Source organism: Sminthopsis crassicaudata, chromosome 2, assembly GCF_048593235.1.
Source record: "Sminthopsis crassicaudata isolate SCR6 chromosome 2, ASM4859323v1, whole genome shotgun sequence".
NCBI lineage: Eukaryota > Metazoa > Chordata > Mammalia > Dasyuromorphia > Dasyuridae > Sminthopsis > Sminthopsis crassicaudata.
The window spans coordinates 676,348,621-676,376,561 of record NC_133618.1 but is presented as its reverse complement, the minus strand read 5'-3'; the positions used below and the strand labels follow the sequence as shown (position 1 = coordinate 676,376,561).

Sequence of the window (27,941 nt, the reverse complement as noted above, 5' to 3'; positions counted from 1 at the left end):
TCCCTGTGGAGATGGACACACAGCAGGGCATGGGTGCCTTGTTGGGGGGGAGGGGAAGGTGGTTTTCCAGAAAGGGAGAAGTTTCCTTAGACTCTCATTGCCGAAGGCAACTTACCCGGTGGTGGGGGGGCGGCGGGGGAGGGGTGGTCAGGCTCATCAGCTCGGGATTCTCCAGGAGGTTCCCGTAATCCGCCGTGCTGCCTTTCAAAGGGAGAGGCGGGGGGACGTCCGCCATGTCTACGCCGGGCATCCCATTCAGCTCCAAGCCTGGAAAAGGAGGACCATAAGTGCGATCGCTGCTCTGAGGGAGGCCGGCCGGCTGCGGGGGGTTTATTTGGGGGGAAAATACTGGATCAGCCGCCCTGAGGGCCCAAAGCTCCGGAGGAAGAGCGGGAAGTTGCTGGGAGGGTTTTAGGGGAAATACCAAGTGATCGGCCGCCTTATGGCCCAGCGCTCCATTACACGGAGGGGGATGGAAGGGGCCGGGATGGACGCCGGCCAGTGGGAGACCGCGGCCCTGCCCCTGACAGTTCTGGGGCTTCCCGGGTCCGGGAGGCCCGGCCAGGAGGAAAAGCGCCGCCGGCGGACTTGAGGGTGGAGTTTGGGCCTGCAGCCCCGCCCGGGCGCCTCGGAGAGCCGCCGTCCCCGGCCCGATACTTTGCTGCCCTTGGGACTCCGGGGATTGTTTTCAGACACGGTTGAGTTGCATTTAATGGGAAGAATTAAAAACTTGAAGAAAACAAGCATTTATTAAGCCCCATGATGGTCCAGGGACAGAGACACCCAGCGGGCAGAGCCGCCCTCAGGAATTGGGAAACGTGGTTCAAGTCCTGCCACCGAGTGACTCCAGGCAAAGAGGCAGAAGGTGCCAGGCCCAGGGCAGGAGGCTCCGGCGCGGGCAGAGACTGCCAGGCCGGGCCCGTGTCGGGCTCTCCTCACCCTCCGTCCAGATCCTGGAGACTTGCAGTGGTGGCCAGAGAGGGGCCGGGGCCTGGGAGGGGCAGGAACGTGGGGGCAGCCACAGAGACATGCACCGGAGCCTCCCCGGGGAACTGTGGCGACACTGTATGATTATGTCCGGAACCAAAAATGTCCAACCGAAGAGGGCCGGCACGTCTGCAGTCACTGCCCCCCCAAAGGGGAAGGAGTCAGGTGTGAATGACCTCGGCCGTGACCTGGAGCTGCGGACTGTGAGGTGGCTGCTGAAATGAGACCATCTGGACCCCTAAGAAGGAGGGATGGACCTTCCAGCCTGGATCTGCCTTTCTCTCTTTTCTCCCACGGGCCCCGGGATGGATCCTTCAGGGATGCTGACAGCCCCCCCATCATCGTGAGGAGCAGGGAAGCCTGGGCGCATGCTCACGAGTTATGTTTAACCCATACTTGCTGTCTAGGGGAGGGGGCACAGAGAAAATGGGGAACACACGATTTTGCAAGGGTGAATGTTGGAAGCTGGCTTTGTGTGAATTTGGAAAATAAAATAAAATAAAAATTTAAAAAGTAAATCCTAGTTTTTTTTAAAAAGAAAGGTTTTCTCAGGCATTAAGGAGAGCTCCGTGTGGGAGGCTGAACCACTCGAGGTTTTGAATTAACCCTTTGCACACCATCCTGCAGCAGTAAGTGGGGGGAGGGACATCGACTGCTTGTCCCAGAAAAAAGGGAAGGCCCGATGAGCTAGCGCGTGGCTGCCTCGTTCTTTCTGCCGAAGGAAGCAGTCCCAAAATGCACTGGGAAAAGTTCAGCACTGGGTGCAGGCCCCCGGCCCCCCACAAGAGCCCCCACTTACTCGACTGCAGGCTGAAAGTCAGCTTGGACCTGGGGGTGATGGGAGGCGGCGTCTGCTGGCAGGACGGGGGCGATGGGGACACGGAGAAGCGCCGCTCATTCCCCACAAGGATCACTTGGCTCTTTGGTCTCTGAGGCCTCAGGGGACTGATCTGCGGGAAAACAAGAGAGCAAAGAGACTCACAGTCCTGGACTTGCCTTGGTGTGCGAGGGGAGGCCGGGCCTCCATCTCGTAGGTGACTGGCACAGGGTCCGGGCCACAGGACCGGGGATTTCGGCCCCTCAGGGCCGGCTGGTCCAGCCTGGCCATCCTGGAGAAGCCACGGGCAGGAGAGCCGGCATTTGCCTAAATCACACCAGAGCTGGAGCTTGACTCGGGGCGCTGCCCTGTGAATGGACCAGGCACCCCACCCAGGAGGGCCGCTTTCTAAGGGTCGGGAGTGGGACCGGGAGTCTGCTCGGTCTGTCCCCATGGGACTTCGTGGCCATCCCGCCCTTGTGCGTGCTAACTCCTGAGCCACCCAGCCATGCCCTCCGTCCCCTTCAGGAACGGGACAGCATCTTCCCTTTACTGGCTTTCCCTCCATCTCTGGATCTCCGTGACCCCTTCCCCACCCCAGCCTTTCCCCGAGTTTATGAAACCAGCTGCTTTATTTCTGCTTTTCTTACATCTTGGGCTCCCACTGAGAGGCCTGGGGGAGCTCTAGCAATTAAAAAATACAAAGGAATTGAAGCAGTTACAAAAATTCCTAAAAACAGCCCTGACGAGGGAGACAACGTAACCTCCCATTCGGGCCGGCGCGGTCCTGCTTTATCAGATACTGGATGGGTCCATTTTCTGGGGGCGTGCAGTGGAGACGGTCTACACACACTCTTCCCAGTCTGCCCTCTGACTCATCCTTCGCTCTCATCCCTGCCTTCAGGGGCTGCTGGGGGGGGGGGTGTTGCTGGATTTGCTCTGGGGTCTTTTTTTCCTGGAATTATTCTGCCCTTGCAGAGCCTGGCGGGCCCGGGGCTCCGGGCTGGGTCCGGGAGGAGGAGGGATCTTAGCCTCTTTCATACGGCCAGGCAGGCCAGGTGGGAAGACTGGATGTGGCCAAGAGGGCTCACACTCTCTCCGGACAATTCCATCCAGTGAGGAAGACCCCAGCCCTGCCTGGACATCTCCAATCCTAGGGGACCTTAGGCTCCCGAGGCGCTGAGCGGGGTCAGAGGCAGGCAGAGAGCCCGGGACCCAATCCCACCTCGGACAGTTAGTGGTTCTGCGACCCCAGGACTCGGACAGCAGCCCGGGATTTGGGCCCGGTCACAGATAACCGATCTGCTCCCCCGGCCCGGGCTGGGAGTTCTGACCAGATCCTTTCTCCGTGTATGTGATAGGATCCCCTTTTCCATCCTTCTTTAGCTTTCCCAGAGGGGAAGGGGTTCCCGGAATCCTCGGGAGCCTGACCCGGCTCTGGGATTCCGGCTTCTGGCTAGAAAGAGACCTTGCTTGGGAACAAGCCCGGCCCCGAAACCCTGGTCTCCTCCGAAGCCGATCGCAGTGCCGTGTGCTGCAGGCTCCACTTAAGTTCACACTGATGGAGCGCCTGCTGTGTACAGAACACCGTGCCGGGCTCTCGGGGAGACGGGAGATTTAAAACCAGTTTTTCTGCTCAGTCACAGGAGGGGAAGGAACAGGCCAGCTGGGAGTTTTCATTTTGCTGAATATCAGGAAAGTTACCAGAGTTTTTCACGTCTAACAGAACAAAGCTCGAGAAATCTGACTGGCTTGGGCCCGGCCTGTGGCTCCAGGGCTCCTTTCTTGTACTCTGTTTGCCCCGGGCGGGATGGGCAGTGATGGCCGCAAGGACTGGGTGGAGAGCAGGGGTGCCCAAGGCAGCAAATGGCAGAGAAAGGAGAGCCGAGCCGCAGGCCAGCTGCGCAAGCTACAGGCTGACTCTTGGTCCGCTCCTCCGGACGTTCTGCTCACTTTGCGTGGGGCTGATTCAAGTCAGAATAAAGGACACGGAGCCACAGGAAGCCGGTGCTCAGCCAGGACCGCGGATCTGGATTTCATAAAGGGGAAACTGAGGTCCGGGGTCCCACGGTCACGCAGGGAGCAAGGGGCAGAGATGGGCAGAGAAGGAAATGGTGGCAAGAGTGAAGTAACTTCTCTGAAGGCAGAATGGGGATGCTATATTCAGCCCTCCTTCCACCGCCCCAAGCTGGCAGACAAGGGCAAGAGATCGGGCAGAGAGGGCAGTTCTTGAGGCACCACTAAGGCAGACTGTGCCCTTAGCAGGGTCTGGAGGGGGCGGCTGCTGGGGAAAATCACAGGGGGCACAGAGAGCTTCTGCCAGAGGGCACCCGAGGAGAGCTCCTTCCATCCCGACTGTGGCTGGCACTGGGTAAATGCACAGGGCTGCGAGGTGGCATCCTGGGCACTGCCCGCAGAAAGCCTGAACTTTCTGCTACAGAAATCCAGTGTCCCCTGGTGCTAAATGTAATCAAGGATCTCTCTGAGGAGATTTTTGTAGAATTCTGGCTTATTCAAGCAGAAACTGACCAAGGACCGAGAGCTCTTCAAAAAAATGATGCCTTCAAAGGCAAACCCTAGAGGCCGTCAGGAGCCGGTGCTCCTCATCAATCAGGAATCGATTACTAAGTATTTATGGAGCACCTACTATGTGCCAGTGCTCAGTGCTGGGGAGACCAAAAGAGGCAGAGACAGGCCCCTGCCCTCGAAGAGCTTACAATCTAATGGATTCTCCCTCGTCTCTCTCACTGCTTTAGGTTCAGGGGGGAGAAGGGAGTTCCTGGATAAGACTGGTTCCACACCTACTGACCGCCTCGTTCAGACCACCCATGGCATGCCAGCCAGGTGGTTGTCCAGGCTCTGCTCGAATACCTTTGAGGACGGGAAGCTCATCACTGAGGAAGCCCACTCTGCTCTGGGCAGGGTTTATTTTGGGGTTCAACAATAGAAACCTCTTCCCAAGGGCCGTCTTTCCCATATAGCAGGGAGCCATAAGCACCTCCAGCCCTTGTGTTGTCCCTACACAGTGTCTTCTGCACTTTGGGTCCATCCCCTCGATTTCCTTGACATTGGGAACTCCCAGAAAGGAGACTTCCACACCGATGCCACCGATTATTGGGCGACTTGGGCGCGTCACAACGCCCCTTATGTGTCATGGGGAGGCTGACGTTCTATCTTGTAGCCCAGGCTGTCTCCTCCGGCTCTTTTCCGGCTTCTGAACCCTCGCTCCTGACGGGGTCTGTGCAGTGCAGACCCTCCCACGAGCCAGAAACGACAGAGCGCAGCTGCTTCCTTAGCTTCCATGTCGCACTACTGGCTCCCAGCGAACACGGGGTCCACCAGCACCCCCAGATCCCTTTCAGGATCTGCTAGCAGCTGCACTCTCGAGCTGTCCTTGTGAAGTTGACTTTGCGTAACTCCAACACCAAACTTTACATCTGACAGCCAGCCTTATCCCATTTTGCCTTAGAAGAGTGCTGTTCTAACCTGTCAAGCTCTTTCTGGCTCCTGACTCTGTTACACAAGGTGTCACCTTCTCGGCATGGGGCTACCCACAGCTCTGATACACAGGCCTTTGTCCAGCGCGAGGATGCAGCAAGAGAACAGTCAAGCTCTGTGACTGGGAACCGGCGCTCAGAATGAGAACCTCGAGGGCAGACCCGCGGCTCCCTCACCATCGCTTTACCTGCGGGCTCACGGGGCTTTCATCAAACACTTGGCTACATTCTAGGGACTCTGAGCCACCCCATCCTGCTGGGGCCAGGTTAGGAACCCAGACCAAAGGCCCCCTGTGAGACTCTCACCTTCCTTTACCCAAGTGCCTCTTTCAATCCCCAACGGGTTTAAAGCAGACACCAAACAGCAGCCAGCCAACACAAAGAGACAACATTTCCCCCTTTAAATTACCGTTTCCGAGAGGATCACTGCCTCCGAAGGCTGCAGAGAAAGATCGGTGGGTTTAAATTCTTTATCAAATATCTCTTGATGCTTGCTATTCCTTTTTTCCTTCTTCTTGTCCTTCTTCTCCTTATCAAGGTCATCCTTATCCAATTTATCCTGGGACCTCGAATGCATCTTCTTTGGCAGGAGGGGCTCCAGAACAAACCTAAAGGGAATAAGTTTGACTCCGATCAATTAAAAGATTTACGACACAGCAAATGATGACAGATTTTTTTTTTTCCAAATGCAAAAATCACTAGAAATTCAGTTTAAAGACTTAATGGTTATAGCCGAGAGAGAAATGACTTCTAGGATGGGATGATTTTGATGAGAAGAAATATCATTTGGCATCCCAGAGATGACAGGTTGAAAACAGCAAATCTCGCGGTACAGTTACAGCAACACAGGCTGGAGGATGGGGTCAGCAGATCTGGTTTCAAATTCTGCCTGGAACACACCTCTGTGTCTTTCCTCGTCCCTCCAAGTTCTGGTGCTGTCCTCTGCTTAATTGCTTTGTAGAAATTAACTTTACACAAATATATATACAGATTTGTGGGCTTCCCCAGTGGAATCTAAGCTCCTTCTGAGGAGGAAGGATTCCATTTCTAGCACCTGGCAAGGTTCCGGCCCGGAGGAGGCGATTAATCCTCCCTGACTGATTGGGATTGTGGACGAAGCGCTCAGTTTCCTGATCTATAAAACGAGGGGTTAGACCGATGATCTCCAAGGTTCCCTCCTGCTTGAAATCTGTGAGTCCAGTTCCTGTAGTGCCCGTCTCACAAGCTGGTGAGGAGGCACAAGGGAGATAACGTAAGTAAGGCACCGTCCACCTCAGCTCGCCACAGGAAGTGTCTGCTCTTAGGGTCACCACTGTGGAATCAAAGAGCAAACAACACACTGCACTAAATGACTATGGTAATCTAGCATTGGGCAAACCCCAAGATCCAGGACTGGGGACAAGAAATCACTATTTGACAAAGATTGCTGAGAAAACTGGCAAGTGGTTTAGCAGAAACTAGGAAGAGACCTGTATCTTATACTATATACATATATAAAGTTAAAGTGGGTACATGATTTATACCAAGCAAACGAGAAAAGCATAGGATAGTTTATCAGTCAGATTTAATGAATAAGGGAAGAATTTATAACCAAACAAGAGATAAAGAGCCTTATGGGATAGAAAATGGATAATTTTGATTTTATACAATTAAAATGTTTTTGCACAAACAAAACCAATGCAGCCAAGCTTAGAAGGAAAGCAGGAAATTGGAAAAACAATTTATATCAAGTTTTCTGACAAAGGCTACATTTCTCAAATAGAGAACAGAATTACCCCTTGCCTCCAGACACTATTTCAGATCCTTTATGTGTTTTGTCTATTAGACTATAAGCTCATTGATGTTAGGCACTATTTATTTTTCTTTTTGCTTGTCTTCATATCCCCGCTAAGCCTGATTGTTGCCTGCTTTCCTGAAATATTAGCTTGAGTTCATGTATGGAGAGAAATAAAATGAATAAATGAAAAAACCTGCATATTAACTGTGACTCCCCATCTCTCGCTGTAATGATAAATTTGGCATTTAAGGTCGATCTACAAATGTAACCTGCTCCCTCTAACTGTTTTAATACATGGAAGTTAGAACTCAAAAAAAAAAAAAAAAAAAAAAAAAAGCAACATTTAATGCATTGAAAAAAAACTTAAGGACTCAAAGAATAGGGGGGAAACTTTTTTTTTTTTTTGTAGAGGAAGAGGATGGGAGATGTGAAATAATGTCTACAATGCCAGATTTTTTTTTCTGAGTTGATTGATTGATTTCAATGAACTTTTTGGTCTTTTTTTTTTTTTCCCCCGGTTGTTGTTGTAGGAGAGGGACTGGGGTAGAAAATAGGGGGAGTGGAGAGGGAAACCACTGGGGAAAAGTAAGTAATATAAAAACAAATGCCAGGAAAAGTTTATTTTAAAAAATCAAGTCCCACTCTCTGTGGTCCACCAGCCTGACGTCCTTCTCAGGAGGAAGAGCTGTAGGTACTGACCCACTGTAGGTCCAGCTACACACCCGATTTTTGCAAGATTCATACCCATAATACCTCTCGTCATCGTTGAGAAAATCAGCTTCCCTCTTGAAAGACTGAGATTTCACAAAGAGGCATCTTAGCAGGTTAGTGACTTTAAAGAATAGAAAATACTTTTGTAGATATTTATGTCTAGAGGTCTGTGATCTCTTGGGGTGCAGTCAGCCAACTAGCCACCCCCAAATACAGGGAGCACTTGAGCTGGCCTGAATCATGGGAGAAAGCAAGACATGCATCTACAGATGACATTGAAAAATCTGCTGGAGACGGACCCGGTGGTGAGAGGCCGTTCATCTGGTTCTCCCGAATCCTGCTTTGCTTCAAGTTGGGCACTGAGTTGGGGGCACTAAACACTCCTCGAATGGTTGCTAAGACACAGCACGGCTAAAAGGCGCTGACTAAAAAAGAATTTAATTTCTTTTGAACTTTTGAGCTCCTTTCATCTAAAGTAAAGGCATTTTCTTTTTAAACATACAAATGTAACTTCACAGGTTGTTTATTAGATGAAAGAAAAATTCACCCAATTTCAAAATAAAAGTTTTTCTTTAATTTGTGACCCTCCCCTCTGCGGTCTGTGTAGCTAACAATTACCCAGTTGCACCACTTTGGCCTTTTGGGACATCACGTTTAATTAGATAATAATAGTTTCTACTTCTTGGAAATCTTCAACATAAAGAAGAGCCAACTCACTTCCAGTTGATCAATGATGGACAGAAATAACTACACCCAGAGAAGGAACACTGGGAAAGTGAATGTTGGCTGTTAGCACTACTGTCTATCTACCCAGGTTACTTATACCTTCGGAATCTAATAATTAATGTGCAACAAGAAAATGGGATTTACACACATGTATTGTATCTCGGTTATACTGTAACACATGTAAAATGTATGGGATTGCCTGCCATCGGGGGGAGGGAGTGGAGGGAGGGAGGGGATAATTTGGAAAAATGAATTTAAAAAAAAATTAGTTTCTACTTCTGTTCTCTTTGAAATTTTTCTTTGCTCACCAACTTCCTGTGAGACAAGGAGGGCAAGAATTTAGATCCCAATTTTACAGGTCAGGAAACTGAGGTGCACAGAGCGACGTGTGCTGGCTGGCGGCACGCAGCTGGCAGGGCCAGGCATGAAGAGCCCTATCTGGCCCCCTCCCCCCTCTGCCCACGTGGGGGGAAGAGACAACTCTATTCTATTCTATGTTTTCTCTTCCTTTCGCAGGGACATCTCGGCTTGCCCATCCCACACCCGGCTCTGCTCAAGTGTGACGTCTCAGTCATGACGAGGCTCGAGAGAAAGGAGAAAAGCACAGGATGGCAGAAGGGCACCCAGCCCAAGGCCTCCATTTTACAGAAGGGGACACTGAGGCTGCAGTCACGTGGTCCGGACTGCAAATCCAGTGGCCATTCCATGGTCACCCGCAGCTGAAGGCTGTGGAAGGGTGAAGAAGGCCGGACGCTGGACTCTGGGGAGGAGAATGTTGGGCGGACTAGGACCTGGAGGGCCTGACGCCTGATCGCCCTTCCGTCTCTTGGATGAGCTAGTCATGTGACTGCTTTATTTGCAAATGAGGGAAGGGGGCCATGTGGCCTCCCTTCCTGCCCCAAGTCTCTGAAGCTCTCTGAACCTCCTCCTGTTGGACAGACTCCCTCAGGTCCATGTCCGCTCTGGCCTGTGGGAACTCCCAGATGTGGCCTCTAGCTCCAGAGTCAGACGTGAGCCTTGCTGAGGCTCCAAACGGCCTTCTCCCTTCCAAGGCCTCCCTGCGCCCCCTCAGGCGCTGACTCTCCCTGGGCCCCACTAGGTGTGGAGGAAAGGGCAGGGACTGCAGTCCAGGTTCCCCAGGAGAGGGAAGCACCTTGAGGGCCGGCCCGAGTTCAGGCCCTGGGCTCTCAGGGATGACCAGTGGAGACCTCCCTGCCTGTCGACCTGAGACTTATTCTTATATCTTGTTCCCCAGGAGGCAGCTCTTTCTGGGTTTGTTTTCCTCAAAAACTTTTAGATTAAAAAGCTCAATTTTAATGAATCAGGCTAAGAACTGATTCTGGGGACAAGTCAGGGTCATGGAGGCAGTCGGCCTTGTGCAATGTCGACCGGCTTGGCGGGAGTGCCACGAGAGCAGGGCCGGGGTCTGACCTCCTCACGAGCGCCTGGATGGGATGCCCTTTCATGGTCCTGACCCCTGGTGTTGTGGGCCCCACAGGGAGGTGACAGGCAGGATGCCCTTTTGTTTTCCTTTGCCCTCTGGCACTGTGGGCCCCACGGGGAGGCAGCAGCCAGGGTTGCCAGAGGGACGACTCCCAGAGGGAACAAAAGGCAGCCCATGAATCGAGCCCGGCTTCTAATAAAGGCTACATGAAAGGGTCCCTGGGAGAAGGGCTGAGGGGGCTGTAAATGCGCTTTTTGGGTTGAACCCGTTCTCCAAATGTCTCCCGCCAAGACATCAGCACCCAGGGGTTTCTCTCGATCACCGAATCCCGTTTCTAGGTTCTTCCACCCAATAACAATGTAGCGCTCGCCTGGCTTGTCCAGGGGAAGCTGGAATTAAATTGGTTTTCAGCAAAGTGGCCGGTAATGATGAGGGCATGGAGTTTTAACGTGCTGAAAACCCACACGGCTCATCTTTGGGGGGAAAGCGGGGAAGGGCAGCCGTTTTCGAGCACCCTGAGCAAAAAGAAAGGAGCTGAGCGCTGCGGCTGTCGTTGGGGACCCCGGGAGTGGCGGCCCCTTCGGCCCCAGGCCCGGGCTTTGGAAGGAGAAGGATTTAGAGCCTTCTGGGCCCTGGAGGCGGCGCAGAATGCCGGGTCTGACGTCAGGAAGGCCTGAATTAGAACTGGACCTTGGACACCAGCTGAGTGACCCCAGGCAAGGCCTTTAACCCTGTTCAGCCTCAATTGCCTTGCCTGTAGAGTGGGGATAATAATAACAGTCCTCCCAGAGTTCTTATAAGTATAAAATGGAATAATAGGAGTAAAGCGCCACATAAACACTAATAATGAATAATGAGTTATAGAGAATACGAAATACACTGCATCCAGAGGTCTAACCAAAGGGATCGGGTGCCAAGGCCCTCCAACACTCCCAGAGGGTCAGCAGCGGCCGGCCCAGTAGGGCAGGGCTAGCCGAGCCTTCCTCCTGACTGCCAGCCTGGGGCCGGGCAGAGCCCCCCAGCTCTGCCCATGACCCTCAGTCTTGCTGCTGAGCAATCATTCTCCCAGCCTCCCTTCAGCCCGCCCGCCCCCGCCCTTACCCATCGGAGCCGGGTCTGGACGGGGTGCTGTCCGAGGACATCGAAGAGACGGAGGCGACCGACAGGGGCCTGGAGGAGGAGGGCATGGTGAAGGAGCGCACCATGGACCGCGGGCGACTTCCTCGGCGGTCGTCCATTCCCGAGGGCTGCAAACGAGAGGGTTAGGGCGTGAGTGGCAGCCGGAGCCGCCGGGCAGTGGGGAGAGCCCGGGGGCTCCAACTCCCCTTGCACGTCTCCTGGCTGTGTGACCTGGACAAGTAAGCTCACCCTCGGTGCCCTGGGGACCCCCAAGGCTGCAAGTACGGAGAGGGACTGAGCTCGGGTGCTGGAGGGAACCTCGGGTCTGGCCCCGCAGCCCCTGCTCCCAATTCTTGTTTCTCTGAATGTTTCTCGTCCACATAAACCATCAAAGCCCCGGAGCGGAGCCGAAACAACAGCCAAAAGAGCTTTGGAGCCGGAACCCGAGACTCCTCTGACGAACGTTCTCCCCTCACTAATTCTACGTTTGGACGGCCATTTGTTAGGACTCAGGGGTCAGCCTCTTCCCAGGCTGCAGCCGCCGGGGTGTCCAGGGACTCCCTGCCCGGGCCCGGGCCGCCCTTCCTGCGGGCTGGCTGCGTCGTCCGGAGCACAGCGGGGCTGACTCAGTTCCTTCAAAGTAGTTCACGCCCCAATATCCAGTGGCTCCCAGCTGTAGAGACGGCAGGAACACCCCACTTTGCAGATGAGATCATCGAGGCTCCAAGTCGGGCTAAAATCGCTGCAAGGGGCTGGGGGCTCTGACCCCAAGGCTTCTGGGAGGGAGGTCCAACTTTGGGCGACAGCTCACTTTGGGGCAGCTTCCCATCCTGCCCCTGAGGCAGGGCTCTGCAGCCACGAGGGTCTTCAGAAATTTCTCCCGAAAAGACACATCTTTTACTTGTGGAAGCAAGTTTAGAAGAAGTGCCCACGTTTAACCTATAATGGATTACTTGTTACCCAGGGGAAAGGGGGGGAGGGAGGGAAAAATTGGGAGCACAAGGTTTTGCAAGAGTGAATGTTGAAAATGATCTCTGCACTCGTTTTGAAAATAAAAAGTTAATATAAAAAAAAAATTAAAGAAAAGAATTTTAAAATTAAAAAAAAAAAAGAATTAGTCTTTGTGCCGGGTGATAAAGCTCTACCGAGCCTGGCGAGCCTCCGTGCAGATCCGCAGCCCCGTGCGGGGGTCCCCGAGGGAAATTCTCCACTGGTTCTTTGGCAACATTTTGTGTCACTGGCTGGAGTTACTGTTAATGATCTGGTGGCTTCGATTCATTCCACTCAGCACAAAACGCCCACTGTGTGCAGCAGCGCAAGAAAGGCAGAAGGTGCAGTAAGACCGGCAGTGGGAGCCCTTCATTCCACTCAGCACAAAACGCCCACTGTGTGCAGCAGCCCAAGAAAGGCAGAAGGTGCAGTAAGACTGGCAGTGGGAGCCCTTCATTCCACTCAGCACAAAACGCCCACTGTGTGCAGCAGCGCAAGAAAGGCAGAAGGTGCAGTAAGACCGGCAGTGGGAGCCCTTCATTCCACTCAGCACAAAACGCCCACTGTGTGCAGCAGCCCAAGAAAGGCAGAAGGTGCAGTAAGACCGGCAGTGGGAGCCCTTCATTCCACTCAGCACAAAACGCCCACTGTGTGCAGCAGCGCAAGAAAGGCAGAAGGTGCAGTAAGACCGGCAGTGGGAGCCCTTCATTCCACTCAGCACAAAACGCCCACTGTGTGCAGCAGCCCAAGAAATGCAGAAGGTGCAGTAAGACCGGCAGTGGGAGCCCTTCATTCCACTCTGCACAAAACGCCCACTGTGTGCAGCAGCCCAAGAAAGGCAGAAGGTGCAGTAAGACCGGCAGTGGGGAGCGGCTTCCGTCCCAGATCTGTGTCCCTCTGGGACCGGCTCCTTCCAGTCACATCACTACCAAAAATGATGTCGCTTTTCTTTCAGTGACGGGCACATGACCCCGGGAAAGAGCGTGGTGTCTGCGGCCGTCAGCAGCTCTCCCCCCCTGCACGTTCAGCCCTCGGGATCCCCGCCAGCCAGGACAGGAGGCTCGTGTTTGGCCGCTCCGGGCTGCATCAGATCCAGAGCATCTGCCCAAAGTCTTGGTTCCCGGGAAGCCGAGCTCCGGGACCCTCGGTGACCTCGGCTTCCTTTCACCCCCGACCCCTCCCGCCTTCAGTCCCACCCACTCGCCACGGGCAGGGGGCTGGTCCAGCTGGCCCGCTCACGGGCCCACAGAGATTACGCGGCTTGATCACGAGAAGGAGACACTGAAGGTTTCTTGGTTCCTCCTGTGTTGTGGGACCCTCGTCCCTAGAGGCAGGGGAGGCAGGGGGGCACACTAGGCCGGGGCGGCTCAGGGGTGCAGAGAGGCCTCTGCCTCCTTCAGGGGTGCTGGGTCCCAGTCTCGAAGGAAGCCATGACTTCGGAAGAAGTGCTCTCTCCCAGCGGAGGGGACAACAAATGTCTGCCCACCTCCAGAGGACAGCGGAGCTCCGGGTACACAGTAGAGGCTTAATAGATGCTTACTGACTGATGGAAGTGACTGGATGATTAATCAGGATCATGTGGAGGAGACGGTCAGCCTGGAGTTAGATTCGGGGGAGCACAGTGGGCGTCTGTGAGCGTCAGCAAAGCTGTCCCGTGGCAGTGACCAGCTCGCCTCCCGCGTGAGCCCAGGCCGGAGAGCCACGGGCCCGAGCCCAGAGGTGGGCTCAGACCGGGGGGGAGGATGGCCCCCCACAACATGGTTCAGAAGACGGCACTGCCTGGGGCAGGGCGTCTGCTCCGCTGGGAGGGAGGAGGAGGGATGGAGAAAACCGCGGAGCTCCAGACCTCACAAAAAGTGAATGCGGAAAATTGCCTTTACGTGTAACTGGGAAAAATAAAATACTGATTTTTTTTTTTAAAAGGACCATTTTTCTTGCAATAAGAGCTCTCACAAATGGAACCAACAGGCGGGCGGAGTCCCATCGATGGAGGGTCACACTCAGGGCTGGATGGGCCAGTCAGAGGGGCCGCAGAGGGGCCGCAGAGGGGCTGCTCCCTCAGCCCGGGTTAGAGCAGATGGCTGCCAAAGTCCCGCCAGCTCGGATTCTGAGGATGCCCGAGAGGTCTGCGGGGAACTGACCCCCGTACATCCCCCCCTTCAGTCCCAGCAGCAGGGGGTCACCCCGAGCAAAGACATCCACTGGCCAGCCTCGTCTCTCTGCCAAGGTCCGGCGGGCCCCCCTCCCTCCCCACACCACCCTGGCCACTTCCCGAGCTCCGCCCCAGAGCGAACCTCCCCCCCCCCCGCTAAGGTCCGCCCCCCAGCCGCTCACCATGGTCCGGACCCCGTACTGCTTCTCAACTTTCTCTTTGAGCTGCTTGAAACAGGCCTCCATGCGCTCGTGAAACGGCCGCAGCGCCTCCGTGACCTTCTCCCCGTGAATCCTGATCCCCTCGGCCAGAAACGGAATCTGAAAGACACGGGAGCGTCACGGCTGGCCCTCCTGACTGACCGCGCCCCGCGGCAGGGGAGGCAAAGAACGAGGCCCTCGGCGGTGTCCACCCAGAGTCAGACTACATCAGCCAGGACTTGGGGGTCACGGGGGCATCCTCAGATGAGCTGAGCCCCCCACTTCAGGTCCGAGAGTCTCTTTCCCTTCAGGTAGACAGAACGGCGCCCGGCCCTGCCCTGACGCGAGTCCGGAGCCTTTACCTGCCAGGCGATGAGGTCCTTGAGCTTCTCGATCTTGTCGTGATCTTCCGGGTGCTCCTGCATGTACCTCTCTGTGAAGAAGGCCTGCGGGGGGAGGGGGAGACATGGGCCACTTCAGAAATCGAGGCTAGCGGACTGTTTAAAAGCTTCTGATGAAGGCAGCGGCTGTGAACCCAAGGACCCCCTTCCAGCCCCTGGCAAAAGCCCCCAAACAGGCGAGATCTGGTCCGGTGGCTGGTGATGAACATGGCACGAAACAGGGAAGCCCCCATCGTCGTTAGCCTGGGGAGGGCGAGGAGGGCCCACGGGGCATTGTAGGGTTGGGGCTGGGAGGGCCCTGCTCGGACTGGGGGGGGGGCCGCTGCCTTCCAGGCTCTCTGGCCCTGCCTCCCCTGCATGAACAAGGGCTGCACAGGGAGGCCCCGAGGACCTTCCCGCAAGGAGACGCAGAGCTGCTGCAGTTAAGCTTGAGGAAGCAGTTAAGCGCCCACCTAAAGGAATCAGGGGGACGTCCCCCGTGGGGGCCGCTGCCCAAGCCGAGCTCTGAGGCGGAGGGGGGCGCCGGGCGGGGCTCAGCGGGGAAGGGGGCCCCCTCCGGACAAGGGAAGAAAACCGGACAAAGGCAAAGGTGGGAGGTGAGGGAGAAAGGCAGAAAGACTGGGAGTAGAGGCAGAAACCAGAGACCCGGGCTTTGCAGGGCAGCTGAGGACCCACTGTTTTGGGGGTGCCGAGGAGCCAGGGGAGAGGGCTTCAGTGGGAGTGTGCAGGGGGCCTGGTCAGGCCTGTGTTGGGGGGATCTCGTGGGGGGTGGGACAATCCCAGGAGAGACTTCTGGTCTCAGCAATGTAGGTCAGGAGCACCATGACACAAGGGGGGGAAGAAGGGGAGCAGCCCAGGACCCCATCTCGTTACATTTTGGGGGGCAGATCGCACAATTAGCCACGGGAAAGGAGCTGGCCGCCCCAGACAGACTCGGAGGAGCCGGGAGCCCCCTGGGAAGGGCCCGGCCGCGCCATCCCCGCCCACCTTCTCGTAGTTGGTGAAGCCGCCCATGACGGCGGGATCCACGATGCCGTTGAGGAGCATGGAGAGGGGGTTAATGGGGAGGCTGGGGTCCCCGGAGTGCTGCTGGACCAAGCTGTTGATCTTGTCGTTGGTGAGGTGCATGGTCTCGATGGCGTTCTCCAGAGGGCTGATTTCCACCTGAAAGGAAGCGAGAAGGAGGCTGTGGGATCGAGCCAGGGCTTCACCGGGCCCTGGGCATCCCAGGGAGAAGAAGGGCCCCCTCCCGGAGGAGCCGGAGCGCGGCCTTCGGGGAGGGCGAGCACCGGGCTCGCCGCTGACCTGGGTCTCCCCACACAAGAACATTCCCCCGTGCATTTAGTGAGCGCCTACGTGTGCCAAGCGCAGCGGCCGGCCTTTCCTGAGGAGCCCGGGGTTCTTGGAGGAGCAGAGCGAGGCCCAGGCGGCCGAGACCCCCACCCGGAGGCAGAGACGGGAGGGGCTGCTGGGGTTCGGTCTCCCAGCCTTCGTCCAGCCCGGCCCCAGCCTGAATTCTGCCCAGAACGCGGGAGCCGCTCCCCCCGTCCTCAGTGTCGGCCCAGTCCCGAACCCGGGCTCGGGGCTGTTTCACCAGCAGCATCACTACTGACGTTACAGGAGCTTTATTTATATGTAATGACTCGTATGATACAGTAACATGTAACTAGATACTACACCCATAATAACCGAGCTAACACTGAGAGACCCCCCGGACCACTCGGCTCCTGAATCTGCAGGTCCTGCCTCGGTCCTGGCCAGGCCCCCGCCCCGAGGCCCGGCTCTCCTCCTGCCCCTCCTGGCCGAGCTGGGAAGCGATGCCTCGGGCCCCTGCTGGAGGCTTGAGCTGCTCCAATCTGCTTTTAAAACCCCTTCTCCACAGGGGCCGGTCCAGACCCGGGGGAGGAGGGGAGGCTCCGGGTGACCCGCTGAGTCCGGACAAGCCATTTCCGCGCGGACCAGACTACCCCGAGCTCTGGCTCTGCAGTGGATGGGCGGGAGCTGGGCTTGGGGCTGGGAGGGGCCTTTGTCGGACGGACCCCGCCTCGCTCTCCATCTGCAGGGGCCCAGCAGCACCCTCCTCAGTGTCCTGGCGGCCAGGGGCCTGGCCGGCCGCCCGATCCGGTGTGGGAGGGGGTGTTCTGGGGAGGGGCCTAGCCCAGGCCCCCAGGCTGCCCAAGCACCCGTCCGAACACGGAAAGCGCCCCCCTGCTGGAGAGCTGGGGGTGAGGGGAGCGGGGAGGGCCCGAGGAGGGGGCTCCCGAGCGGGCTCCTCCCCTGCCCTCCCCATTAGCCCGGAGCAGGGCGGGCTCAGCCACCCCCCCCCCCCCACTTGTAATCAGGCCTCCCTGAATGTCGGCCTCAAACCTGCCGCTGATTACATGATTCTCTGGTTTTAATCACTATCCAGCGGCTTCTTCTTGCCTTATTTTCTATGCAAATGATTCTGGGCCGTGATTGGGGGGGGGGGGGCGGCTCCGCTGCTTTCAGCTTGCCTCGGTCCCCAGTCTGGGGCTCCTTGGGGGTGAAGGGCGCAGAAGGCCCCATTTGGGGGTGACCTTTTTCTCCTTCCGCTTCTATCTACCATGGAAGTTATTAGAAAGCGGGGCGGGCCTGGCCAAATGGAGGAAGAGCTGGGGAGGAGAGAGGACCCCAGGGGCGAGCCGTCCATATCACCCCCTCCCACAGAGGCCGAGCGGGGCTCTGGACTCTCTCTCCCCAGACAAAGCTCGGGGGCGCCCGCCTGGGGAGGGGTCACCGTGGGCAGCGGGCGCTTGGAGCTCTCCCTGCGGGCAGGGACTCCCGGGGCTGCCCGGCCATCAGGGTCAGGTGTCCCAGCTCCACGGCCGGGCCGCCCCCGCCCACCCGGTGCCCGCACCCAGCACACAGGCCCGACGGCCGCCCTCCCGCAGGAAGGTCTCCGGCCCTGGCACACCGGCCTCCCCAGGTCAGGCCCTCCCCCCTTCTCTCTCCCCTGGCAAGCCTAAGCTTCAGCGTGTGACCAGCATAATCCTTGATCACGTGGGCTTTTACAGCGGAGGCCACGAGGAGGATTCATGCGCCTTCTCCCGTCCGCACAGATCCCCACTCCGCGGTCTCAGGGGGAGGCCCGCCAGGCCTGTGCCCTCCAGGGCTGTTTCCTAAGTAATTCACGAGCAAAAGCTTCTGGTGGGAAACGGCCTTCTCCTGGCTAATTTACGGCTCTCCAGAGAGACCCCTTCAATGAGTGAGCACTTATTAAGCACCTTCAGTATGCTTAGACCCGGCAGGAGGGTCCAGCCCATGAGCCCACGGGGTCGGGGTCCCTTACCATGAACACGGACTTGACCTCAAACCAGCGTAAGATGCCAGGTAGCTTATAGGCTGTGGTGTAAATGGTCCTCTCGATCCACATGTTCTGCACGGGCCATGGGAAAACAAGGAAGAAAGAAAACGTCATTAGCAATAACTGATCTTTACATCTGGGGGAGCACTCGACCTCAGGATTCTGAGAGAAACCCCCGTTTTAGAGATGGAGAAACTGAGGCTGGAAAGGGTAAGAAATGTCAGAGACAGGACTAGCCCAGGCCTCCTAACCCTCACACCAGTGTCCCTCCCCCCACCATGAGAGCTGCCTGGAGGGTCTCCACTTTCATGATAGCTCCTCCACAGATATCACATCCTCCTGAGCCTTCCCAGCCCCCAGGCCTTCCCTAAGCTCCCTCGGGGGAGGGGCCAGTGGTAGGGTCTTTGTCCCCAGGCCATGGAGAACCGGCAGGGCCACGGTGTCTCAATGAGGGAGAACCTCCTGCTCCAGAAAGGAGCCTGCGTAGGAAGCCCGGCTTTCCCCGCTGTGACCACAATTCAGGGCTTGTCGAGGGGCACAGGGGCTAGGAATGCTCTGCATCTCGTGGCCTTGGAGCCCCTGGGGATGGCTCAGGATGTCCAGCGAGGCCGGCCTGGAGACAGGCCTGAGATCCGGCCTGTTTGGGGAGGGGACAGCCTTCCCCGGGCATTTCTCTGGCCTCTGCTTCCCGTAGGGGAGTCCCCGAGGTCCCTTCTGGCTCTAAACACTACGAAATGCTTCACAAAGTTCAGGGGAAAATCCAGTGCTAATACCCCCTCATAAAGAGCCACAGGATCCTAGATTGGGAGCCGAGAAGGGGCCTCCAAGGCCGGCCGACTCCACTCCTTTATGACTAAGGAGCTTGGATAGTGGGGAAGGCAGAATTGGAACCCAGCTCCTTCAACTGGCCCAGCTTTCCCAGGGCCCTTTGGGCCCTTCTCCTCTCGTACCTTCGGAGGCAGGGAGGGGCTCACAAGCAGAAGCTGTTTTGTTCCTTACCGCAAATTCATTATCGGGGTTTTTCTCTCCTTTCCGGATGGGTCTGGAGTACTCGAACCTCTGCACCTCGTTGACCCGATAGAAGCTGGGGAGACACAGGACAAATTTGTTAAGGGAGCCAGGCCCGGCGGGACACCCAGGCAGCAACATTCACACGGCCTGCGGTTGAACAGGGCAGCCCGGGCCAACTCCGCGGTTGCCTGGCTCAGCTGGAGTCTCCATCTCCCTCGGCCTCAAGCTCGGCCTTGGGCAGCAGCAGGGAGAAGGGCTAATGAGCAATAGGAGCAAGAGGGGAGGAGCGGCCCGTGATTCCTAAATAACTGTGTTTCTGTTTTTTTAAATGGCCTCAAATAAATGAGGAAGGGCAAATATGATTCAACAAGTAGCAACATGGTCCTGAAGTGGGAAAAATGCCTCCTGTTTTTCCCTTACCCAAAGCACATGTTTTAATCACAGTTGCCCACACATGCCCAGGGAGGGGCCGGGATTTATGAACAAACGTCCCAGGCCGCAGCGGCGCTCCCGGAGCCAACGATAAATATTTAGCAGACTGTGAGCCTCGCGATTTGCTTATTGCTTCACTCTGAGTAAATGGTGCAAAAGCTTAAGTTTTATGATTTATGAAAACAACCGCCTATAAATAAACATGACATCCAGTTTTACTTCCATTACTGCTTTTAACAATAGATAAAAGAAACAATATTGAATTTTATGGGCAAAAAGTAGCTCCCGAGCATCAGGATGACGAGGAAGTGGTTGTCAAGCAAAGTCTGGCCACCGATTCACCCCGGTGTACTACTTATTTCACCCCGGTTCGGCCCCATGTACTACTTATTTCACCCCGGTGTACTACTTATTTCACCCCAGTGTACTACTTATTTCACCCCGGTTCACTCCGGTGTACTATTTATTTCACCCGGTTTGCCCTGCTGTACTACTTATTTCGCCCCGATTCGCCCCGGTGTACTACTTATTTCACCCGGTTCAGCCCCGTGTACTACTTATTTCACCCCGGTTCGGCCCCGTGTACTACTTATTTCACCCCGGTTCACTCCGGTGTACTATTTATTTCACCCAGTTTGCCCTGCTGTACTACTTATTTCGCCCCGATTCGCCCCGGTGTACTACTTATTTCACCCCGGTTCGGCCCCGTGTACTACTTATTTCACCCCGGTTCACTCCGGTGTACTATTTATTTCACCCAGTTTGCCCTGCTGTACTACTTATTTCGCCCCGATTCGCCCCGGTGTACTACTTATTTCACCCCGGTTCAGCCCCGTGTACTACTTATTTCACCCCGGTTCGGCCCCGTGTACTACTTATTTCACCCCGGTTTGGCCCCGTGTACTACTTATTTCACCCCAGTGTACTACTTATTTCACCCTGGTTCACTCCGGTGTACTACTTATTTCACCCCGGTTTGCCCTGGTGTACTACTTATTTCGTCCCGGTGTACTACTTATTTTGCCCCGATTTGCCCCGGTGTACTACTTATTTCGTCCTGATTTGTCCCGGTGTACTACTTATTTCGCCCTGGTGTACTATTTATTTCACCCTGCTTGCCATGGAAGAGAGAACGTCTCTTTGCCCAACCAAGACCTGCAAAGAGCACTTTTCTGGCAGCCTTCAATGTCAGCTCAGCTTCAGGAACCTCCAACCTTCTCGGCACTCTGAGATGAGAGCCCACCTCCATGTCCTTCATTAACTCTTTGTTTAGCTCTTTATACTCATTCAGCCCCAGTAGGATATAAGGTCCTTGAAGGAGGGTCCATTGATGGGAAGAATAAAAGCTACCTCCGATTTGGGACCCAGACGAGAGCATATAAATCTGCATTTAACGTGTCTGATGGGAACCAATGTCCGCCATCCTTCTGGGACAGAGAGAGGAGCACCGTACAGTGCAGAGCTGCTCCCGTGGCTCCTGCCCTGGCCTCCTGGAGCCAGAGACTTGCTGTCCTTGCTGACTCTGACTACTTGGCTGACACCATTATTTCTTCTCCAAAGGAGAGGGGGATGCTTGTGTAGTGGTGGGTGGAGAACTGAAAAATAAACCCTGGAAGTTTCCCACAAGAGCCCCACGAGGCGGGGAGTTTCTTACCTCACAATTTGCTCAGAAACGGGTCGGTGGAATTTGGGTGGCAAGTCAAGCTTGGGCTTCACAGTGAAGCATTGAATGTCTGAGGGGAACAGTTAAGGAGGAACAAAGTCAAGAAGGCAAAGGGCGCCCCATCGGTGGACGTCTTGGGACTGAACCCCGAACCCTGAGCCCCAAAGGATACATTGGCCAGGAGAGTTCTTAATGTCATCTCCCGGGGCAGACGTGGTCTTCATTTTCTCAGCGTTGGGAAACTGGGTCAATAACCTGGCTTCAAAGTCTTCCCGGCGTTCATACTCTTTTCCCCGATAAATGAAAACTTTGCCCTAGAAAGAGTGACCTCTGTCAGATGTGAGCACCAAGGAAAAGTTGGCAAACAATTCACCCCATAGAGGGCCAGCCTACCCCGAGCCCAGCTCTCCAGCGCCGCCGGAGGAAGCGCTTCCCTCTAGATAGTGGGAGTGGGTGGCTGGCTGTTCTTGGGATACCCCATTGTAGAGGGGACAGAGGGAATTTCTCAATCGAGAGTGGAAACCAGAGCACAGGCCTTGGAGTCACCGGGCCATACCCATGCCAGAGAGGTAAACTGAGGCTCGGAGGGAAAGTGACTCCCCCCGTGCCAGAGCGGGGCTTAAACTCAGGAAGGCTCTGCTATAGGAGGCCGTTCTCCCCCTCGAGCCTTCCCTTGTAACCAGCTCTGGAGCTGCTCGTATGTTCCCTCTGCCATGAGCTTGGGGCAGACGGACTTTTGCCATTTTTTCTAACACCAGCACTTAGCACAGTGCCTGGAAAACGGCAGGTGCTTGATGAATGTCTACTGACCGACTGGCAGGCTCAGATCCTTTTCAGAAAGCGTACCAGGCAAGTGGGGCTTAGCCTACAAGTGGGGAGACGTGGCCCTTTCAGGGACTCTGCGTAAGGTCTGCCGATACAAAAATATCATTTGGGGCAAATAGGAAAATGCTCTGCGCTCATTGGGCTTCTTGCCAGACAAAGTCATTATTAACACGAAAAGCCTAAAAGCATTTTCTCCAAGTGTTGATTACACTTTGTTCAGGGAGGCTCCCTCCTCCCTTCAAAGGCAAACAGAACAAAACAAACAAAAAAATTCCACGTTTCTCTTTTGTGGAGAACACAAGGATAAGGAAAGAGGTGGGGAAAGAACAATTCTTTTGGGGGGAGGACGCCTCTGATGCAGGATAAGCGGCTTTTGTTTGTTTTCCCCTGGCCTGTTTCCTCTCAGCAATGAAAGAATGACTAAATATGACTGTGTTTGATTTGTCTGAAGAGCTAATGCTGTTGACAAACTGACCCTTGACCTGTGCGTGGGAGCCGGGATTTGGGAAGCATTAGGCGCGCATCTCTGCAGGAACGCCGAATAATTTAGCAGAGGAGGAAGAGGCTGTTCAATATTAAACTCGCTTTCCTTCCTAGCAGTCTCGAGCTCACGCGGGGACCCCACGCTGTGCAAGCTCGGCTCAGAGCCGGCGTGTAAATATGTCACTTGCTAACTCGTCGGCCCTCAAGCCGTTCCTTCCAATGCTCAGGACCGGTCGCTGTCTCTCCTGTGACGCCAGGATAATCATTTTTCCACAGGGCTGAACTCACCGGCTTTAAATCATGGCCAGATGACTGTCCACAGGGGCAGAGGGCACTCCATTAGAAATGAGTGTACGAGGGGCAAGATTTACAGCCAATCACAGCCCGAGACTTCTCAGGGAAGTTATTGATGACTTCTATCCTGAGCTGGGTGTATATCTTCTCTTCCAATTTTCGAGGATTAGTATTCACCTCAAACACATTTCCAATTTGGAGGCTGCCTCTTAGAATCGCCTGCCATTTTTTATTGAATTACTTTGGGGCAAACCTGTTCAGCTTCAGGTTTTCTGATCAACTGCTCCCTTTGGACGGTGTTTCCGTAGAAGCAAAAGAGCCTCACAGAAAGAATCAAGTTGGAGGGATTGGAAAACAGGCATTATCGAGAGAGATTTCATGAAAGTGGGGACAGAATATGGAGTCACCCAGAAAATGAAGACTACATAAAATCTCCTCCAACTGGCTGGCCTAGGCCAAAAGAGCATCTGTTACAAAATGGCCTCATCATTTCTGAGAATTCTGAGAGGGAAAGAATTTGTTCTGGGACAGAAGGCTCTAGTGTTGATGAATTCTAATAGAAATTCTTAGAGATCAACCCCACAACCTCCACTGAATCACAGAATTACTGAATCTGGGAGCTTGAACAATCCCGTACAATTGCAGTACAGATCTTTTCATAACCATAAGGACTCTTCGATTGCTTTCTGAAAGTAGAAAATCTTGGATCTGAAAAGCAGTGTCTTTAAAAGTAATTCTCCAAAGAAATGTGAGGGAAACAAATGGAAGGAAGGAAGGAAGAGAAAGAAAGAGAAAGAAAGGAAGAAAAAAAGAGAAGAAATAAAGAAACAAAGGAAGGAAGGAAGAAAAGGAGGGAGGAAGGAAGGAAGGAAAAGAAAGAGAAAGAAGAAAGGAAGGAAAGGAAGAAGAAAGAAAGAAACAAAGGAAGGAAGGAGGGAAGGAAAGAAGGAAGGGGAAAATGAGAAAGAAAAAGGAAAAAAGAAAGATGGAAGGTAAGAAGATACAGAGGGAAAACAAAAGGAAGGAAAGGAGAGAGAAAATGAGGGAAAGAATGAAAAAAAGGAAAATATCAAAGAAAAAAGGAGGAAGAGTAAAAGAGAGGAAGAAGACAGAGAAAAGACAGAGAGAGAGAAGAAGAAAAAGGAAAGGACAAAGAGGAAGTAAGAAAGAGAAGAATAAAGAAAGAAAAAGCAAAAAGAAATGTTGAAAGATAAGAGAAATGAAAGAGAACGAGAAGGAAGTGAGAAGACAATCCAAAAGAGAAAAAACAAAAAAGGGAACAGATCCACCAGCATGGCTGTGGAAGCAATTTTTGATTTCGGGGCAGATGAAGACTGTCTATGAAGCAAAATTATTTTCTGTGAAATTAAAGGCAAAATGATAGCAAGACTCAAAAGGGATCTACAATAGCCAGTGAAACAAATTCAGAAACATGTCCCCACTTCAGCACCAACAGGATGGCCATCGCACACTGAACCAAGTCAGAGTTGGAATCCCTTTTGAGGAGGAAGGGGCATTTTCATTCACTGTAATTAAGTAGTTTTCCTCTTTACCCTCAAGAACGTGGGAAATCCTTGTCCATAGTATCCAACAGCAAAATAGTCTGGTTTGGGCCTGATCACTTTGACAATGCTTTCGTAAAACTGGGCCTGTTTTTTCTGCAAGAGAAACAGCAAAAACATTTTCATATTAGGAACAATAACCATTAGGAAGGCTCTGTTCTTCCTATGGCCCCTTAAGCCTGCTGGAGGACCCTTGAATCATGTCACAAAACTAATTCATGGGAGCAGGGGCACTTATGCTTGAAGTTAGTATCTTCATACTTCCATCATGAAAAAAACAGAGCTACCCAGAAAAGTCAAAGGAATCAGTTTTTCCTTTGGCTGAAAATCTTTGGTTTTGGGGGAAACTGGCCTAGCAGGAACTCTGCATAAGTCTTAATAGGAGAGAACGTTCAAAGAACAGTCTTTCCTGCCTAACTTGAAAGCAGCTCCTCGTCCTTCAATCAGTCAGTCAACATTGCATCCTGATTGAGAGCTCGGGTGTCCAGTACAGAAGTGAGGACTCTTGGATCCAGGTGATTTTATATAAATGAAGGCAGAACACCTGTTCAGAGAAGCTCAGCCCTGCTGAGGAGACAATGGCATGTTCCCAAATGCCAACATGTGGCTTCTCTCTAGGAGAATGGAAGCATTTTGGGGTCAGGGTCCACTTTATTTTTATCCTGGTATCCCCAAAACTTAACACAGACATTGGGTGCACAACAACTGCTGGTTTAATTAAAGCAAAACTCGCCTGCAATTTGTACCTTAAAGATTTATTAAGTGCCCAGAACTGTCCTTGGTGCTGAAAAGAGATACAAGCACAAAATACCCCCCAAAACAGAAAGGAAAAAAACCTTAAGCCATCCCAGCCAACAAAGAGCTTACAGCCTAGTGGGGGAGACAACATTTGAACAGATAAACCCCAACACCTGAATTCGAGCAGACAGAGCACTAAAGGCTGTTACAAGTGATTATTCTTGGGCACATTAACAAGCCACTATGAATGATGCAACGGCAGATCTGGAAAATCAGGGCTGTTCAGAGACAACTGGGGAGGGGGGCAGGGGGCTGAGGCCTAAGACCCCCTCCCCCAGAGCTGAGCCACATGTGCTTCCAGGATTAGCTTAAAGGTCAGGAAGACACCAGTCTGCAGACAGCAGGCCGCGGTGGCCAGTATGAGAATTCCAATGCTCAAATGCAGAGGGAGAGACCAGAAAAACCAGGATGCATGTAAATGGGAGGGCACGGAGACCTACCAGCAGCTCACTGAGCTGTTCATAATCAAACATCTCGTTTTCGTACTGTTCAGCGAGTTCTTTGCCCAAGGTGATGGCCTCTTCCCACATCTGTTTAAAAACAAAACATACAGACACAAACACAAAAGAAAACAAAACAGAAAATTAAACCGGGAAAAACAAGGCTGAATCGTGTACATTAATCAAACTATGACGCCGATACTAAAAGAATCCTTATGAAAACATGGCAAAATGTCTGTTTGTTGGAAAAATAAGATACACAAAATTAGGGAACAAAAATGAAGATTATCTCAAATATCTTTTGATTTGTCTGTTGAATAAACACCAGATTAATAAGCTGGCCATCCATACGTGAGAGGAATGTCTTGGCTTCTGCCAAGGGTTATAGAATCATTGTTTTTTGAAGCATTTTTTTAAGCCAATCTACTATTCTCGATCCCCAAGCTGCACTATTTCATGATCTGGGAGGTCAGTTGAATATTCTGAAGAGGAGACAATGGGTAGGACACTGCCATGTTTAATCACAGATGTCTAAAGCATCCCGAAATACTGAATAGGAAGAATGCTCCCTTCCACATGCTACCACCCTTCACTAAATCTTGATTATTATAAAATATTATAAAAGATTTTTGTAGGAAAAAATATAGAAATTTAAAAAGCAAGGATGGGTTTGGTCCCTGCTGTTTCTGAGCTCAGAAGATTCTCCGTGGGTTAGCATAATTCCTCAGAGATGGCATCTCTAAATCCACATAGGGTCCCAAACCAGGAAACCAAGTGAAATTCTTAAATACGATGACAGAAAAGCGGAGAGGGAGAGAGAACAATGACATTGTGAGAGAACAAAGTTCTTATCTCTCTATGCTCCCCTACTGGGATAATAAACCTGTGTTACACCTGTTTTAAAATCTACATGAATGATAACTGCTTCATCAAAGAACCCAGGAAGAAAAATGTTCAACTCTTCTATTAATAATTTATTAAGCTTATCTGCTATTTTGCAGAAGAAGGCCTTTGCCTGGGAATTAGAGAAAAATCCCGAAGATGTAATATTACAATGAAGACTTCTACCAGAGGGGAAAAGAGAGGAGGGGTATTAGAAATGGAGTAGGAGACCAGAAAGGAAAGAAGGATGCATTTAGAGGAGGGAGGGAAAATGGCCATCCATCCTCCTCCCCTCCTTTCCTAACTGCTGAGGTTTCCCAATTCTGTATTTTGGACTGTTGTGGGTAATTGCTCAGACCCACAAGTACAGAAAGGTGGAATTTTCTTTTTCCTTTAATATTTCTTAAACTCTAGTAAGTCTCCTTTAGCATTTATTCATTTCAAGAAAAAATTTCTCATCAAATCTCAGCTCTGCTCGTTACTGTGTGACCTTGACCAAGCAGTTAACCTCTTGAGGTCTGTTTCATCAGCTCTAAAGCGAAGGGGATTAGGCCAAATGATGTCTGGGTTTCCACTTAACTCTAAATCCTGAAATCTATTAAAAGTTGCCAAGATGCAGATTTTCATCTGAAGTAATGAGCGTCTCCCTGGCAATTATGTCCATCCCAAAGTGGGCTGGCCCGATCCCAGGGCTGGTGAGATTTGAGGTCAAATCTCCAAGTCCACAGACCCGCCTCCTTCCTCCTTCTGTTGGGCAGATATCCCGTCAGGCTTTCCCCGCCATCTCGTATCTCAGCCTAACTTAGATCTCCTTCCACTCACTTGTCCTCCTCCTTCTTCCTCACCGACAGCAAGGGGCTGCAGCTGCAGCCCGCCCAAACTCCAGTCTCCAGAGGGGAGGGGGCTCCTGTACTGACCATCCCTCCCTGTCTCAGGGTCCCGGCTCCCATCTACTCCCCTCTCGGGAATCTTTCAATCTTCCTCAGCTAATGTGCTCCATTTTTTAAAAACCAACAAACCAACCACAACCCTGTGCTCCTTGTCCTGTTCCTCCCCTGTACTGGGGGACGCCCAGAGGAGGGCTCTATCACCAAGTTTTACAAATTTTTTTCGCTCTTCTGAAATTGCTCTTCATGGTCACTAGGGACCTTCTGACAAAGAACCGCGACCTTGTTCACCTCGTGGCAGCAGAACTCTCTTCTGAGAGGCTCTCCATGGCTGGCTTCCATGATCCTGCCCTTATCTTTCCTCATGTCTCCAAAAGCTCTCTGTTTTGTTTGCTGGATCTCAAATTTTATTTTATTTTACTTTCTTTCTTTTCTTTTCTTTCTTTCTTTCTTTCTTTCTTTCTTTCTTTCTTTCTTTTTTCTTTCTTTCTTTCTTTCTTTCTTTCTTTCTTTCTTTC

At 53.0% G+C, this 27,941-nt stretch overlaps 1 protein-coding gene across 2 annotated transcripts in view; it reads right to left on the bottom strand.

Annotated features, from left to right (window-relative positions):
• DOCK1 (dedicator of cytokinesis 1) overlaps positions 1 to 27,941 on the bottom strand; it is a 465,334-nt gene that overhangs the window by 5,931 nt on the left and 431,462 nt on the right. For both annotated transcript variants that reach the window (XM_074297159.1, XM_074297160.1), the window contains exons 39-51: positions 25,655 to 25,744; positions 24,408 to 24,512; positions 21,425 to 21,566; positions 21,244 to 21,322; positions 19,146 to 19,230; positions 18,132 to 18,218; positions 15,809 to 15,985; positions 14,783 to 14,866; positions 14,403 to 14,540; positions 11,061 to 11,206; positions 5,711 to 5,909; positions 1,787 to 1,937; positions 116 to 267 (exon numbers count right to left, since the gene is read on the bottom strand). In XM_074297159.1, the coding sequence (XP_074153260.1) occupies positions 116 to 267; positions 1,787 to 1,937; positions 5,711 to 5,909; positions 11,061 to 11,206; positions 14,403 to 14,540; positions 14,783 to 14,866; positions 15,809 to 15,985; positions 18,132 to 18,218; positions 19,146 to 19,230; positions 21,244 to 21,322; positions 21,425 to 21,566; positions 24,408 to 24,512; positions 25,655 to 25,744 (1,635 nt within the window). The remainder of the gene's footprint in view (positions 1 to 115; positions 268 to 1,786; positions 1,938 to 5,710; positions 5,910 to 11,060; positions 11,207 to 14,402; positions 14,541 to 14,782; positions 14,867 to 15,808; positions 15,986 to 18,131; positions 18,219 to 19,145; positions 19,231 to 21,243; positions 21,323 to 21,424; positions 21,567 to 24,407; positions 24,513 to 25,654; positions 25,745 to 27,941) is intronic.